Raw genomic sequence first — 14,536 nt, forward strand, 5'->3', positions numbered from 1 at the left:
TGATTCTGACAAGGGGATGGCAGTTCTCCCGTTGCTACAGTTAAAGAAGTTTTTTTGGATATGAAACTGCACTTTCATTTAGTTCTTTGCAATTGGAGAAAGGATGGAAATCTTAGAACTGCATGTTACATTGAAGTCCAATGTAACATAAGCAGATGCAGATGCACAGATGCAACCACTACCTTACGCATAACTGCATATATACCAAACGTACGACGATTCTTTTGAGAGTTTGATGCAGCCAAGGGTAATAAAGCAGCAATAACTTAACTTGCAGTGCTTGAATGTCCATAAGGAAACTGCAATCATACTAAAATAGGAAATTAAAACAAAAGCAATTATAACGTAGACCCGACATACAAGAGCTGATGCAACCAAGGGTAATAAAGCAGCAAAACTAGCTTCCAACAGCTTGAACATCAATAAGGGAACAAGAATCATACTAAATAGAAACTTGAAAAGTACAACTTTGATCTCCTGATCAAAATGTAATTAGCACAACATAGTATTTAACTTCAATCTTAGAAAACAAAAGCTCTTGAACTACACGAAGAAAGCAAAAAAAAAAAAAAAAAAAAAAACAAAATCTAAAAACGTATAACAGAAAACTATCAAAGTTTGCATCACAGGCAATTTAGAAAAGAGATGTTCCCTTTCCTTTCTTGTCCCCACCAATCTCAAAATGCTTGCACCTCTGCACAACCAAGGACAAGAGTTTAACTTGTAAAATAACAGGAACAAAGCTATTGTTAAGGAAATTATAGAAGCAGAGATCATCATTTAACATACCTTGATTGGGTGCTGAGAGACATGCTTGCACCCCTGGCATTGCAACCTTAAGACAATCTTCTTTGTAGTTTTTGCCTGGTTTGGAATGGCAGAAGAAACAGGAGGCAGATAAGTGACACTACAAAGTAGCTTAGAATGTTTAACACCACTACTAGTGCATAAATCATTAAGCTTCTTCTTGTTACTCTTATTTTATCAAATCACCAAAAAAAATTACAATATGGCTATTAAAAAGATATTAGAAGGGCTATGAAAGAGTTTGTTCATCACGAAACCTAAAAATGCTTCTCACCTTTTTGTGGAAGACGGGCTTTGTCTGTCCACCATAACCTGACTGCTTGCGATCATAACGACGCTTTCCCTGGGCAGCTAGGCTATCTTTTCCTTTCTTGTATTGTGTGACCTTATGCAAGGTGTGCTTTTTGCACTCCTTGGATTTGCAGTAGGTCTTCTTTGTCTTAGGCACGTTCACCTGCAAGAGCCGGAATCAAAACCAAGTTAAACAAGCCTGTTCGTCTTCGTGTATGAAACCGATGCTCATCATTTGAATAAGTGGTTATTGAATAAATAATTTAAAATCAATCATATCATGAGAATGACAAACTCTAATTATGGTTAACACCATTATTTGGTTAAAGGCTGATTAAATTAAGTAAAATTCCAAATCAAATCATCGCAAAAACTATATATAAAAAAACATAACTAGCTTCCAAGGGAAGAGAATAGGGCATGCAAGAAAAAGATGATAAGTCAAATAGCAGGCATGTTTCACAAGAAAACAGTTATAACAAGCAGAAGGGCTGCTCTCTCATCTCTTTCAGTGCTCTGCAAGTGGTAAGATTTATCAATAATATCACCCTCAACTTATAAACCGTGCCTCTATAAAATTCAAAACTGTGCATATGCTCTTTCCCTAAGCTCTCTTGTAAATTGTGCTCTTAATTCAACATCTCAATCCACTTTCAAAGCCTCCTTACCAATAACTGCAGCACAACAGGCGCCCCACCCACTAGCTTACTTGTTCTGAAGCAGCTCAACTAGTACTAAAGGTGTACAAGGGCTTCACTACCCTCCATCCAGTACAATCCCAATTATGATACGTGCGTAAAAGGAATGGATGAATCTAGGGGTGAGGGGATCAATTTGAACTTGACAGGAGTTCCCAAGAAGAGCAATTGCAACGACAAAATAATAAGGGATACTTAAAGTTAATTTGTGATTGTCCAAACTCTTCAACCAAGGTTAAGATGTCATGGAAGGTCAAGAAGTATGTCTGAACATATTTTTTATAATCAAGAAATCTCTGAGAGCCCATGGCATATGGTTCGAAACTCGACGGATAATGTACTCCCCCTCTACCCTTCTCTACTTAAATTCCAGGCTTTTGTAAGGATTCAAACCAGTGATGTGCGTCTAACCCACACATCACAAGTTGCGGTCTTACCACTAAACCAAAGCACTATGAAGCAAGCATGCTTGAACATTTATGAATAATGGAACAAGTCAACCTACTTTAATTTTGTTGTTGAAAATATCAATATAATTGCACAATATTCTAGAGGGCTCAAAATCAGTTCTAAAGTTGCAACATCAACTCATTTCATTTCCCCTCAAAATAAATTTTGTACCCACCTTAAATCCCGATGGAGGAAAAAAATACTAGGTGATTTCTTACTATCTGCCGTTAGAGTTACTCGATACCTGTGATAGTGGGAGGCAGCAGGTAGCGGGTACCAGGTAAAATGGTTAACGTGTGCGCAAGCTGGCCTGAACACGACTGTCATAAAAAATTACAATTTGTTCCTACCCATATCCAACAAACTTCCACTGCTAATAGATTTAAGTAAAACCATACACATCAAACAGCATAAAATTTTTAGACTACTTATTAGAATTCGTTCATACAAAGAGAGATAAAAGGTGCACAGCTACTAATGAAAACAGCCCTCAAATTGAAGTTTCATTCCGATATATATCCAGACAGTTTTTAAGTAAATGCTACTGTAATTAAATATACACTCATTCATCAAATTACAAAAAATAATCATTTCCTTTCCTAGTGAACGAAGCGTGATGAATTCGAGTAAGAGGGAGCATGAGAGTTACCATTATCGCGGGCCGAGGATTAGATTTATCGCCGTTCAGCAGTTACAGCGGCAAAGACCTTGGCTTAAGGATGAAATTGCGCTTTATACAGCCGGCGCAGTCTACTTGGCGAGTGGAATTTGTAGGCCGGCCCAAGAGTTGGTGTTAATGTGATCATGACCATTGGGCCTGCCTAATTGTGCCGGGTCGTTTGGTGTGGAAATGGCATAGGGTGGCCACTTTTTAAGGTGCTATTTAGTGTTTAGCCACCAATTTTATTACCGAGCAAAACGAGCCACTACTCTATTATAATTAATACGAAAAGATGTTTTTACCCTTTCTTCATGTCTTTTCTTTTCCAAACTTTTTTCATTATCAAAAGTTCAAAACCCTCGTTTCTCTCCAGAACTCAATCTCTCGTTACTTCCCTACGAACAGTAGGGAATTTCTCCAAAATTTCGCATGGGTTTTCATCAAATTTCATCGTTGCAGCAATAATTTCAGTTGCAGAGTAAGTTCAGGATAATCTCTACTTTTTTTCAGATCCTAATATTCACTATTTTCTCCATGTTCTAGGTATTTTTTCAGATCCTAATATTTAACTTTTTCTAAATTCAACTGCATCTAGACTCTGTAAGTTTATTTATGTTTGCTTCATTTTACTTAGACGGATGATTACACTTTTTTATATTAGCGGAAACTTGAAGAACACTTGTTTCAAGTTTGAAGAACTTCTCGGACTCATTAATCGATTCGAGCAGCTAAGAAATCGTCGCAGTGAATCAGGTTTGATTCTTTGAGTATTAAGCTCAACTTCTGCTCGATCGACTTCCTTATTTGTAGAACTAAAATTGTTGTCAAAGAAAACTAGTCACTATGGAATATAGTTTATACTTTATAGTATATGTGGGCACAAAATCCAGTCTCGTTGCCATATCCTTTTTCATATTTTCATGCCTATGTGGTGTCTGTTTAGATTTCGGGTTTGTAGGTCAGTATCGTGTGAGATTATTACATTATATGTTACCTTGGGGCGGATCCAGGGGACGGAAAGGGGTTCACGAAATTCCTTCACTAAGAAGTTAAACTATTTATAAGGTTTTATATATATATATATATATATATATATATATATATATATATATATATATATATATATATATATATATATGATGCGAGGGGGTGTTAACGCTAGGTTGAAAGTTTGGAGACAGACACTGGAGTAAAGGTTTCAAGTTGAGTAGGTCGAAAACTGAATACTTGGAGTGCAAGTTCAGTGATGAGAGGCATGACGAATAAGTGAAAGTAAAGATTGATACTCAAGTCATACCCACAAGAGATAGTTTCGAGTATCTTGGGTCTATAATCCAAAGCAACGAGGAGGTTGATGAGGATGTTACTCACCGCATTGGAGCGGGTTGGATGAGATGGACGCTAGCTTCGGGGGTTTTATGCGATAAGAATGTGCCCCCTAGACTTAAGGGCAAGTTCTACAGGGTGGTGGTTAGACCGGCTATGTTTATGGAGTTGAGTGTTGGTCCGTCAAGAAGTCCCATGTCCAGAAGCTGAGCGTAGCTGAAATGAGGATGTTGAGATGAATGTGTGGACATACCAGGAAAGACAAGATCATGAGTGAAGTTATTAGGGACAAGGTTGAAGTGGCATCCGTGGAAGCCAAGTTGTGGGAATAAGTTGCCTTTGGCGAGCTTGAGGAAGGGCAGGGGTAGTCCAAAGAAGTATTAGGGAGAGGTGATTAGATAGGACATATCGGTGCTGCACCTAACCGAGGACATGACTAGTGATATGAAGGTGTGGAGGTCGAGGATTAAGGTGGTGGGTTGATATGTAGTTATGAGTTTCTCCTAGTTTGCCAGTAGTACTAGTAATATTCTTGTTGTTGGTTGAAAGTTACTTCCTTCTAGTTTGTTATTATCAACCACGTCCATTATTTTTGAAAATTGCTACTGAAAATTATTGCTCCGTGATTGTTACTATTTTATGCTACTCTTTCTCCCCTTTTACTGGAAATTATTACTCCCTGATTATTACTATCAGACGCTACTTTTTTCTCCTCTTTTTCCTTATCGTCTTTTGTCTCCCTCTTCTTTCTCCCCCCCCATTTCTTCTTCTTCTTCTTCTTCTTCCCTTTTCTTCCTTTCCATCTTTTTTTGAGCCGAGGGTCTATCAGAAACAGTCTCTCTACCTCTTCAGGTAGGGGTAAGGTCTGCGTACACACTACCCTGCTCAGACCCCACCTGTGAGATTATACTGGGTATGTTGTCGTTGTTATTGTTTTGTTATATATATATCAAATTAAATTTTCTTCCACTGCAAAACAAAAGACAACGAAAGCAACGTTGCATCTTCGTTAAATTCCAAAGGATAGTTTGTAGCAAGGTTGGCAAGCTCATTTCCCTTGCAATGCTACCTTCATTTGATAGCTATTCTATTTCCTCTTATAGTAATTATAAACATGAAACTCCAATAACAGTTTTCTAACTGAATATTAGAATCTCTAACCAGATGACATGTAAGATTTAAAGCCAATTGTATATGATATTAGGTGAAAAATTATAGTATAAATAAACACACAATGTATGTATAATTTAAGTCTAAAGCAGTGAGTGTGCCTATACCATTTTCTGAATCATGAGTACTTTTGGTGGGGTTGCTGTTGCAAGTTAATTCCATTGGATGGTTTGTTTGTAATTGAAAACAAAAATATCTTCGCTCTTGAGGTATAAAGATGTTTCATCTGATTTCTTGAAACATATGACAATAGATAAAGGGGAAAAAAGGGTCACTGCTGCACAATTAATGGCTATGTTTGATAAGGAATGGAAAATTTTGAAGGTTTATGCAAATGGGGTTTGTCTATGTATAATCGACTCAAGGTTGTTGTTAGTCATGACCCGAAATTCTCACCTTCGGACCGTGATGGCGCCTAACATTTCACTTGCTAGGCAAGCCAACGTTAGAATAATATTAATCAATTTTTAAATAATTTTTAAATTTATTAATAACAAAGAACGATTGCGGAAGTAAAGTCTGAAATATAGTGAATAATTCATAAATATAACGGTGTCTAAATACCATCCCAGAATTTGATGTCACAAGTGTACGAGCTTCTAGAATAATACAAGTAAGGGCCTGAATAAAATAAAGCTGTCTGGAAATAAACACACAACTAAAGTAAAATAGACGGGGATTTCAGAACTACAGACGCCATGCAGTTATACCTCAAGTCTCCTCTGAGTAGCTGAAATCCGAGCAAGTCTATGGTACGCCGTTGGGACCAACTCCGAAATCTGTACAAGAAGTGCATAGTGTAGTATTAGTACAACCGACCCCATGTACTGGTAAGTGCTGAGCCTAACCTCGACGAAGTAGTGACGAGGCTAAGGCAGGTCACTTACATTAACCTGTACGCTATTTAGTAATAACAACAAATAATAAAAATATATCAGGTAACTCATTTATAATAATTGAAGCCAACTCAGCAGTCATAACCAATTATCATTTTCATCAATTTCCGTTGTAGCGTGCAACCCGCTCTCACAATATATTCATATTCAATTCTGTTGTGGCGTGCAACCCGTTCCTCCAATATATTTATTTTAATCAAGTCTGTTGCGGCGTGCAACCCGATCCCCCAATATATCTATATATATATATATATCGACTTTTAAATAAGTCTGTTGCGATGTGCAACCCTATCCTCCAATATGAACTTTTAATAAGTCTGTTGCGGTGTGCAACCCGATCCTCCAATATGGACTTTTAATAAGTCTGTTGCGGCGTGCAACTCTATCCTCTAATATATTTATTTCAATCAATTTTGTCGCTCATCCAACATATTCATTTACCAATTCTTATAGAAGAAATTTCCCCAATAAATGCAACAATTAATATAAAATTATAAGACAACAAGCATACAATAATTATGATTTAATTATGAAACAAACAAAGACAAATAGCAAATTATTATGGAAATCAGAGAGAAAATAGGTTGTTTAATATTTAATATGCTAAATGTCAAATAACAATTAAGACACATAGTTCAAATAGCATGTAACAATTAATGCAGGAATTCAAAGATTAATATTTGACAAAGAATAGGAGAGAAATAATTATTATAATGATTAATTCATGATTTAAAATAATTTATGATTTTTCAAGTAATTATGCAAACAATTAATTTGACGACGTATAGACACTCGTCACCTCGCGTATACGTCGTTCACATGCATTTAACATATCAAATAGTTTAAGGATTCTATTCCCTCAAGTCAAGGTTAACCACGACACTTACCTCGCTTTGCAAATTCCAATCAATTACTCGACCACAACTTTTCCTTTTAAATTTGTCTCCAAAAGTTTCAAATCTATTCATAAACAATTCAATATACTCAATACGAATCATAGGAATTAATTCCATATGAATTTACTAATTTTCCGAATAAAAATCCGAAATTCATTAAAATATTCGACAATGGGACCCATATCTCAAATCCCGAAAAAACTCGCGAAATTCGAACACTTGTTCCGCTACGAGTTCAACCATACAAAAATTATCCAATTCCGATGTCAAACGGACTTTCAAATCTTAAATTTTCGTTTTTGGAAGATATTATAAAAATTCCAATTTCTTCCCTCTAAATCCAAAATAAATGATGAATATAGACTTAGATTTATGAAATACAATCACTATATAATAAAGAACACTTACCCAATTCGAAATCATGAAAAACTCCTTTGAAATCGCCCCTAAACCGAGTTCTAATTGAGGGTTTGTGAAAAATGGGAAAAATCCCATTTTGGTTCTGTTTTAAGTCACACACGTCAGGCCTTCTTCGCGTTCGCGATGAGTACCAGCCCGTGGCTTTCGCATTCGCGAAGGCTTTTTCTCCCTGGCCTTCGCGTTCGCGTGCCAGTGCTCGCGTTCGCGTAGAAGGACGACTGACCCCTCTCCCAGGCCTCTAAAGCTTCGCGTTCGCGTTGAGCTGGTCGCGTCCGCGAAGGGTAAAGTCCCCATAGCTTCGCGTTCGCGAAGAAGGAAAATTCAGCCAGCTCAGTTATCTCTTCGCGTTCGCGAGAGTACATTTCCGACCGCGATGAAGAAAATACCAGAAGCCCAAAGTCTGCAGAAAACCAGATTTCCTAAGTCCGAAATTATCCCGTAGCCTATCCGAAACTCACTCGAGCCCTCGGGGCTCCAAACCAAACATGCACACAAGTTCTAAAATATCATACGAACTTGCTCGCGTGATCAATTCGCCAAAATAACACCTAGAATTACAAATTGAACCCCAAAACGAATGAAATTTTTAAGAAAACTTTAAAACTTATATTTTCACACCAGACGTCTGAATCACGTCAAATCAACTCCGTTTCTCACCAAATTCGACAGACAAGTTATAAATATTATACTGGACATATACCGGGCTCCGAAACCAAAATACATACCCGGCTTCAATAAATTCAACATCAGTAATTTCTTAAAAATCATTAAGCTTTCAAGCTTTTAATTTTTCATCAAAATTTCATATCTTGGGCTAGGGACCTCGGAATTCGATTCTGGGCATACACCCAAATCTCAAATCATGATACGGACCTACCAGAATTGTCAAAATACTGATCCGAGTCCGTTTGGTCAAAATATTGGCCAAAGTCAACTTAGTTAAGTTTTAACGCTCTATTTTACATTTTAATCCATTTTTCTCATAAAAACTTTTCAGAAAATTATACGGACTGCGCACACAAGTCGAGGAATGATAAATAGTGCTTTTCGAGGTCTTAAAATATATAATTACTTATTAAATTTAAAGATGACATTTTGGGTCATCACATTGTTGGTTTGTACTGTTTCTTTGAAATTCTTATTGGAAAATTGACTGGGAGTTAGATGTGTCTTGAAGTTTACCTGTTATTTCCTACTTTGTAGATTAGTAAAAATATATTTAATATATTATTTATTGGTGAAATTTATTTGTTATAAATACAGGCTCTGAGTATTGTGCTAATGGAAGAAGATCGATATTTTGAGTTTGACGATTGGCGTAATTTGACGAGGTATTGGAAAGGTGATTTTCAATATAAGGAAGCAATAAAAAGCTTCTTGTCGAAAGTGCAATGGAAGAAATTGAGAGATGCTATTTTTGGAAACTTTTTCCGGCTGGAAGGTGTTAAATTCTGTGGCAAATTAATTCATTGTGCGTTGCTTTCTGAAATTGTAAGCAATGATAATGTCACGACCCCAATTTCCCACCGAAGGATGTCGTGATGGTACCTAGTCTCTAGGACTAGGTAAGTCTAACAGTTAATAACAACTTGACAAAAATTATTAATAAAATACTAAAACAAGGCTGAATAACTGATATAAACTCCTGAAATAAAATCTCAGTAAATACTTTCCCAAAACCGGTGGAACTGAGTCATAAGCTCTACAGACTAAAACTAGAGTAACTACTACATCATTGTCTAAAAGAAAATACAACAGTAAATAAGAATAAGGGAAGGTGATTCTGAGGCATGCGGACGCCGAGCACGCATACCTTGAGGTCTCCGTAAGGTAGTTAACATATGATCTCTAACGACCGGTACGAGCAGACGTACCTGGATCTGCACAAAAATTGTGCAGAAGCGTAGTATAAGTATACCACAACGGTACCCAGTAAGTATCAAGCCTAACCTCGATGGAGTAGTGGCAAGGCCAGGTCAAGACACCTACTAGGATATAAATAAACAGTATGAAAGTGTAATAAGGATAAATAATGAAAAGAGAAGAAATGATTGATTCAAAACAAGGTAATAACATGAACTAATACCGTAAATTAAACATAAAAATAACATAAAAGAAGAAACTGATAGAACGAAAATGATCATATACGGACAACAACTACTAGAACAAGGAAAAACAAAACAACAAGAAACATTCCCGCCAAAGCTCTTTGTAACATGAGATAAACAACAAAATAACACAATGAGGTACCGCCTCGTGTATAATAAGAATCACCATCGAGGTACCGCTTCGTATAAATCAAGAATCACAATCGAGGTACCGCCTCGTATTCACATTTCTCAATTTCAATCACAATCTTTCCTTATACCGCAGCGTGAGCCTTACATTTGAAATGGGTTTTGAAAACAGTTTTTTTCTGAAATAGCTACACGCACTTAGCACACCTTATGATGCAGTGTGGCTTCACGTAGTTCCCCTACAAGCAACACACACATAAGTCCCACCTTATACCGCCGCATGTACATTAACCCCAAGCCTTATACCGCCGCATGCGCGTCAATATTATATCATAATAACAACTCGCACCACAAGTGCCCATATATCACAACTTACCAACAATCAACAATATCAATATTTTCACAAGAATAGCCCACAACTCTACTACAACGTACACAAGAATATCAACAATAACAATGAATGTAAAATTCTCAACAAGAAAGATATCTTAACAATTATCAACTTCGTTTCAAAATTATACGGATTCTACAACTTCAACACCAATAACTCAACAATAAGAAAGATAACGTGTAACTATGAACCAAATATAAATAACTCACAATGGAAGGAATAACATGACTTCAAATGTGAATAATAGCAATGAAAGAGATAACTAGTAACAATGACTTCAAATAATGGAAATTAACAATAAACGAGATAACACATACAATGACTTTAAGAAATGATAATCAACAATGAAAGAGATGACATGACTCACATAAAGGCAACAAGTTCAACTAAGGCATGAGATAAATTTATCAAGTAGGATGTAGAACAAGTATTAAACAAGTCAATTAAGGCATGTAAGGATAGACTAACACAAATAGGAATAGAATGGTTATGAGAACTTAGAACATGATATGACATTTCAACTAAAGCATGGAAATATTCTAAGTAGCCTAAACCGGTCAAATACCACGTACAACCCGTGTACCCACTCGTCACCTTACGTACATGGCTTTCACATAGCACGAATGAATCAATCAATACAAATCCTAAGGGGTAGTTCCCCATACAAAGTTAGGCAAGACACTTATCTCAACTAGGCCAATTCAACACTCGAAAATAGCTTTTGCCTTAAAATTTGCCTCCACACGACTTAAATCTAACCAAAATCGACTTAATATCAACAAACAATGCTAGGGAAATCAATTGCAAGAGATAAAGCTAAGATCATTTTACTTTTTCTAAAAAGTCAACAAAAGTCAACTCAAGTCTCGCCCGGTCAAACCCTGGTCCAAAAGTAGATTCCGACTACCCACGACCCCACGATTTCATATATGTGATTAGTTTTAAAATCTGAGTCCAAATCGACTCTCAAAACTCAATTTCTTATTTTTCAAAAAAAAATTGACATGGTTTCACAAATTCCCACTTTGATTCACATAATTTTGATGTTAAAATCTAAGATATGTTGATGGAATATGATTAGAAATAGATTAAAATAACTTACCCAAAGTTTGAAGGTGAAAATCCCCTCTCCAAATCGCCTCCTATCGAGTCTAGGGTTTAAAAATGAGAGAATTTGTTCAAAAATCCCGTCTCCCAGCCCTTTAAGCAGCTGCAGATGTCGCATTTGCGACACAGGGTTCGCATTTGCGAACCCTCACAATTGCGGACCAGGGCTCGCATTTGCGAACCCTGACAGCCTTATGTATCATCGCAATTGCAAACTGGCCATCATCACAAAAGCGAACAATTGTTCACAATTGCAATCTAAGCAAAATCCTGCTGCCTTCGCAAATGCGAAGGGGAAGTCACATTTGTGACAACTGCCCCCCTACTGTCACCTTTGAAATTGCGAGGCCGATGCTCGCAATTGCGATAACAGAGCACCAGCACACCACCAGTCAAATTTAAATCTAAAATCATTCTAAAACATGTCTGAAACTCATCCGAGCCCTCGGGGCTCCAAACCAAATATCCTCACAAGTCTAAAAATATCATACGAACTCACTCGTGCGATCAAAACACAAAAATAATATCTAAAACTACGAATCGAACACTAAAATTCATGAATTTCACAGTAAGTTCAAGAATTTCTAAAATTTTAATTAGACGTCCGAATCTTATCAAATCAACTCCAAATGACACCAAATTTTGCAGACAAGTTCTAAATACCATAACGGTCCTATTCCAAGTCCCAAAATCAAATTCCAAGCTCGATAGCTAAAAGTCAACCTACAGTCAAACTTTTCAACTTCAAATTGCCAAATTTTGGTAAATCAGCATAAATCAACCTACGGACTTCCAAAATCAATTAAAGTCATACACCCAAGTACGAAATCACCATATAAAGCTATCAAAGCCATAAAAATACAGTTCCGAGGTCGTTTTCATAAAAGTCAAAGTTCGGTCAACATTTTCTAATTTAGAGGGTGTTTGAATAAACTTATAAGCTGGTCAAACTAGCTTATAAGCACTTTTTGACTTATCTACGTATTTGGTAAAATTAAAAGTGGTTATAATTCAAGTGCTTATAAATAAAAAATAAGCCAAAAGCCATAAGTTGGTCTCCTCCAATTTATTAAATTCAGCTTATAAGCGCTTTAGGTTTGATCAAAATATCTACTATTTTATCCCTAAAATACTTCTTTTAAAACAAAACTCCTCATATAATTTCACTCTCTCCTAGTTTTTCAAAACCTAAATAGCCCATGCCTCTGCAATTCTCTACACCAGATTTCCATCGGCAATTTGAGGTAACAAAATTCACCTGTCTTCAGCATATTGTTATACCTATGTGACGTGTATTAACTATTAACCTCAAGTAACAGATTCCTACGCTTAGTTGTATATTTCTATTGTGGGATATTAACTGTTAGACATGTATTCTCTTATTTTTAATAACGAGTAATAAAAAGGGATGAAAGCAACAATACCTTATAGAATATAACGTATATACTTAGAGAAAAGACAATATCATCCTGAATTTCTCCATTGTACTTGATTTTTTCACATGTTTACCATAAACAATACACATTATTAAGTGCTTGTTTCTTCTCTACAAATACTTTGTGCATTATTTAAGTTTTTTCCTTAATTTTTGTTAATTTATACTCCCTACATTCTAATTTATGACTGTATACTTATCATAACATAAATTATATTTATAAAAAATGATATTATCTAATCATTTTTGTATTTAAAATAACATAATAAATAGATTATTTTGAGTTTGAATTTATTTAGAATCTAAATTTTTGAAGGAAGTGACGCCTTTAGTAGTGTAAATAGTTATAAAAGTCATTAAGTCGTTTTAACAGAAAAAAGAGCTTATCAACACTTTTTAACCAAACACTTCCGTTGTTTATTATCAATTTCAGCACTTTTATCCAAACACATAACTACTTATTTATTTAAATCAGTTTCAGCACTAAAAAAGCTTTTCAACACCTAATGTTTGTTAGCTACTTTAAATTAGCTAAGCCAAACAGGCTCTTAAACTTATAAGTCAAGAAACAAGGGTCCAAATAAACCCAAAAGCTTTCCGGAACGGAACTAACCAACCCTGCAAGTCATAAAATCATAAACACACATGTGTGAAGCATAAAAAGGGGTAACGAGGTGATAAGTGGGGATTTTGACTGCTTATTAGCACCTTTTAGCTTTTGTTTTAGTCCGAAAGTATTGAATTATGTTCTCGAAACTAATAAAATTGTGCAAATTGCAGGAATGCTGGAAGTTTGGTCTCCTGAGATGAAATTGGACTCAAAAAGGAGTGTTCCGAAGCAACAGGTAATAAAGAGAACAGAAGCACAAATGTGCAATCCGCAGAAGAAATTGCGGACCGCAGAATTCCATTTGCCGCCGCAAACCAAGAAGAAAAATTTAAAAGAACTTTCAGCAATGTGCGGACCGTACATGAATTGTGCGGCCGCAGAACTGGGCTTAAGAGTCATAGATCAAAGAGTAAGCAAAAATACCAGGTCCAGGAGCCTTTATGAAGTGCGGACCGTACAAGAATTGTACGGCCGCAGAAGATTGCCTCGCGGCCGCAGTCCAAAAATGTGCGGCCGTAGAAGATTGCCTTGCGGTCGCAGTCCAAAAATGTGCAGCCGCAGAACTCACATTCCTACCAACTGAAGAAATCTGCGGACCGTGCATGAAATTATGTGACCGCAGAACCTACTGATGGGCATTTTTGTCCGCGATTGTTTGCCCTGTATAAATAGACGAGTTTCACAAAATTAGGTCAAGTTGGAACATATAAAACTGTTGGAGCCGTTTCTTTTAGCTATTTTAGGAAGTTTTAGCTTATTTGAGTATTTTAACATTAGATTTCATCATTTTAATCTTCCATTATGAGTTTAATTAGTTTTTCAACTTTATTTTCTTCAAATCCCATTATAAGTAGCTAGAGTTTTACTAGGGTTATGACCCAACTGTGTAAACCTTATGCGTGATTAATTTTATGATTGTTTATGATTTGGTGTTGATTATCTAACTTAGTTCATGCTTCAATTTTAGAATTAATGGTTGCAAACATTGATTCATGCCTATTTGACTTAGTCTCTACTTGAGAAAGAGGGACCTAGTCTAGGATAACTTAGCTAACAAGGAATTGGGTTAATTGAGAGATTGATTAACCTAATTAAAGGGTTCAAACTAGAGATAGTAAGAACCCGACTTGAGCTCTTATCA

General features: G+C 36.2%; 1 protein-coding gene and 1 long non-coding RNA gene across 2 annotated transcripts; one reads left to right on the forward strand and one right to left on the reverse strand.

The window, feature by feature from the left end:
- Positions 1-423: 423 nt before the first annotated feature.
- LOC104114532 (large ribosomal subunit protein eL42) lies at positions 424-3,050 on the reverse strand. Its single transcript, XM_009625000.4, has 4 exons — positions 2,896-3,050; positions 1,082-1,261; positions 790-864; positions 424-694 (listed from the first exon to the last, which is right to left on the reverse strand). The coding sequence occupies exons 1-4, from the start codon at positions 2,896-2,898 to the stop codon at positions 635-637; spliced, it is 318 nt and encodes a 105-aa protein (XP_009623295.1). The 5' UTR covers positions 2,899-3,050; the 3' UTR covers positions 424-634.
- A 162-nt stretch (positions 3,051-3,212) lies between these two features.
- Positions 3,213-14,322, forward strand: LOC138900477 (uncharacterized). Its single transcript, XR_011411507.1, has 3 exons — positions 3,213-3,385; positions 3,569-3,660; positions 13,566-14,322. It is a non-coding gene; the product is annotated as an uncharacterized lncRNA (long non-coding RNA).
- Positions 14,323-14,536: the final 214 nt, after the last annotated feature.

The sequence above is a fragment of the Nicotiana tomentosiformis genome, chromosome 10, assembly GCF_000390325.3.
Source record: "Nicotiana tomentosiformis chromosome 10, ASM39032v3, whole genome shotgun sequence".
In the NCBI taxonomy this organism is placed as follows: Eukaryota; Viridiplantae; Streptophyta; class Magnoliopsida; order Solanales; family Solanaceae; genus Nicotiana; species Nicotiana tomentosiformis.

Excerpts from the sequence above, each read along its gene's own strand:
- LOC104114532 (XM_009625000.4), bottom strand. Across the intron at positions 865-1,081 it reads AGCCCGTCTTCCACAAAAAG|GCAAAAACTACAAAGAAGAT; the intron begins GTGAGAAGCATT and ends ATTCCAAACCAG. Across the intron at positions 695-789 it reads TCTCTCAGCACCCAATCAAG|AGGTGCAAGCATTTTGAGAT; the intron begins GTATGTTAAATG and ends TTGGTTGTGCAG.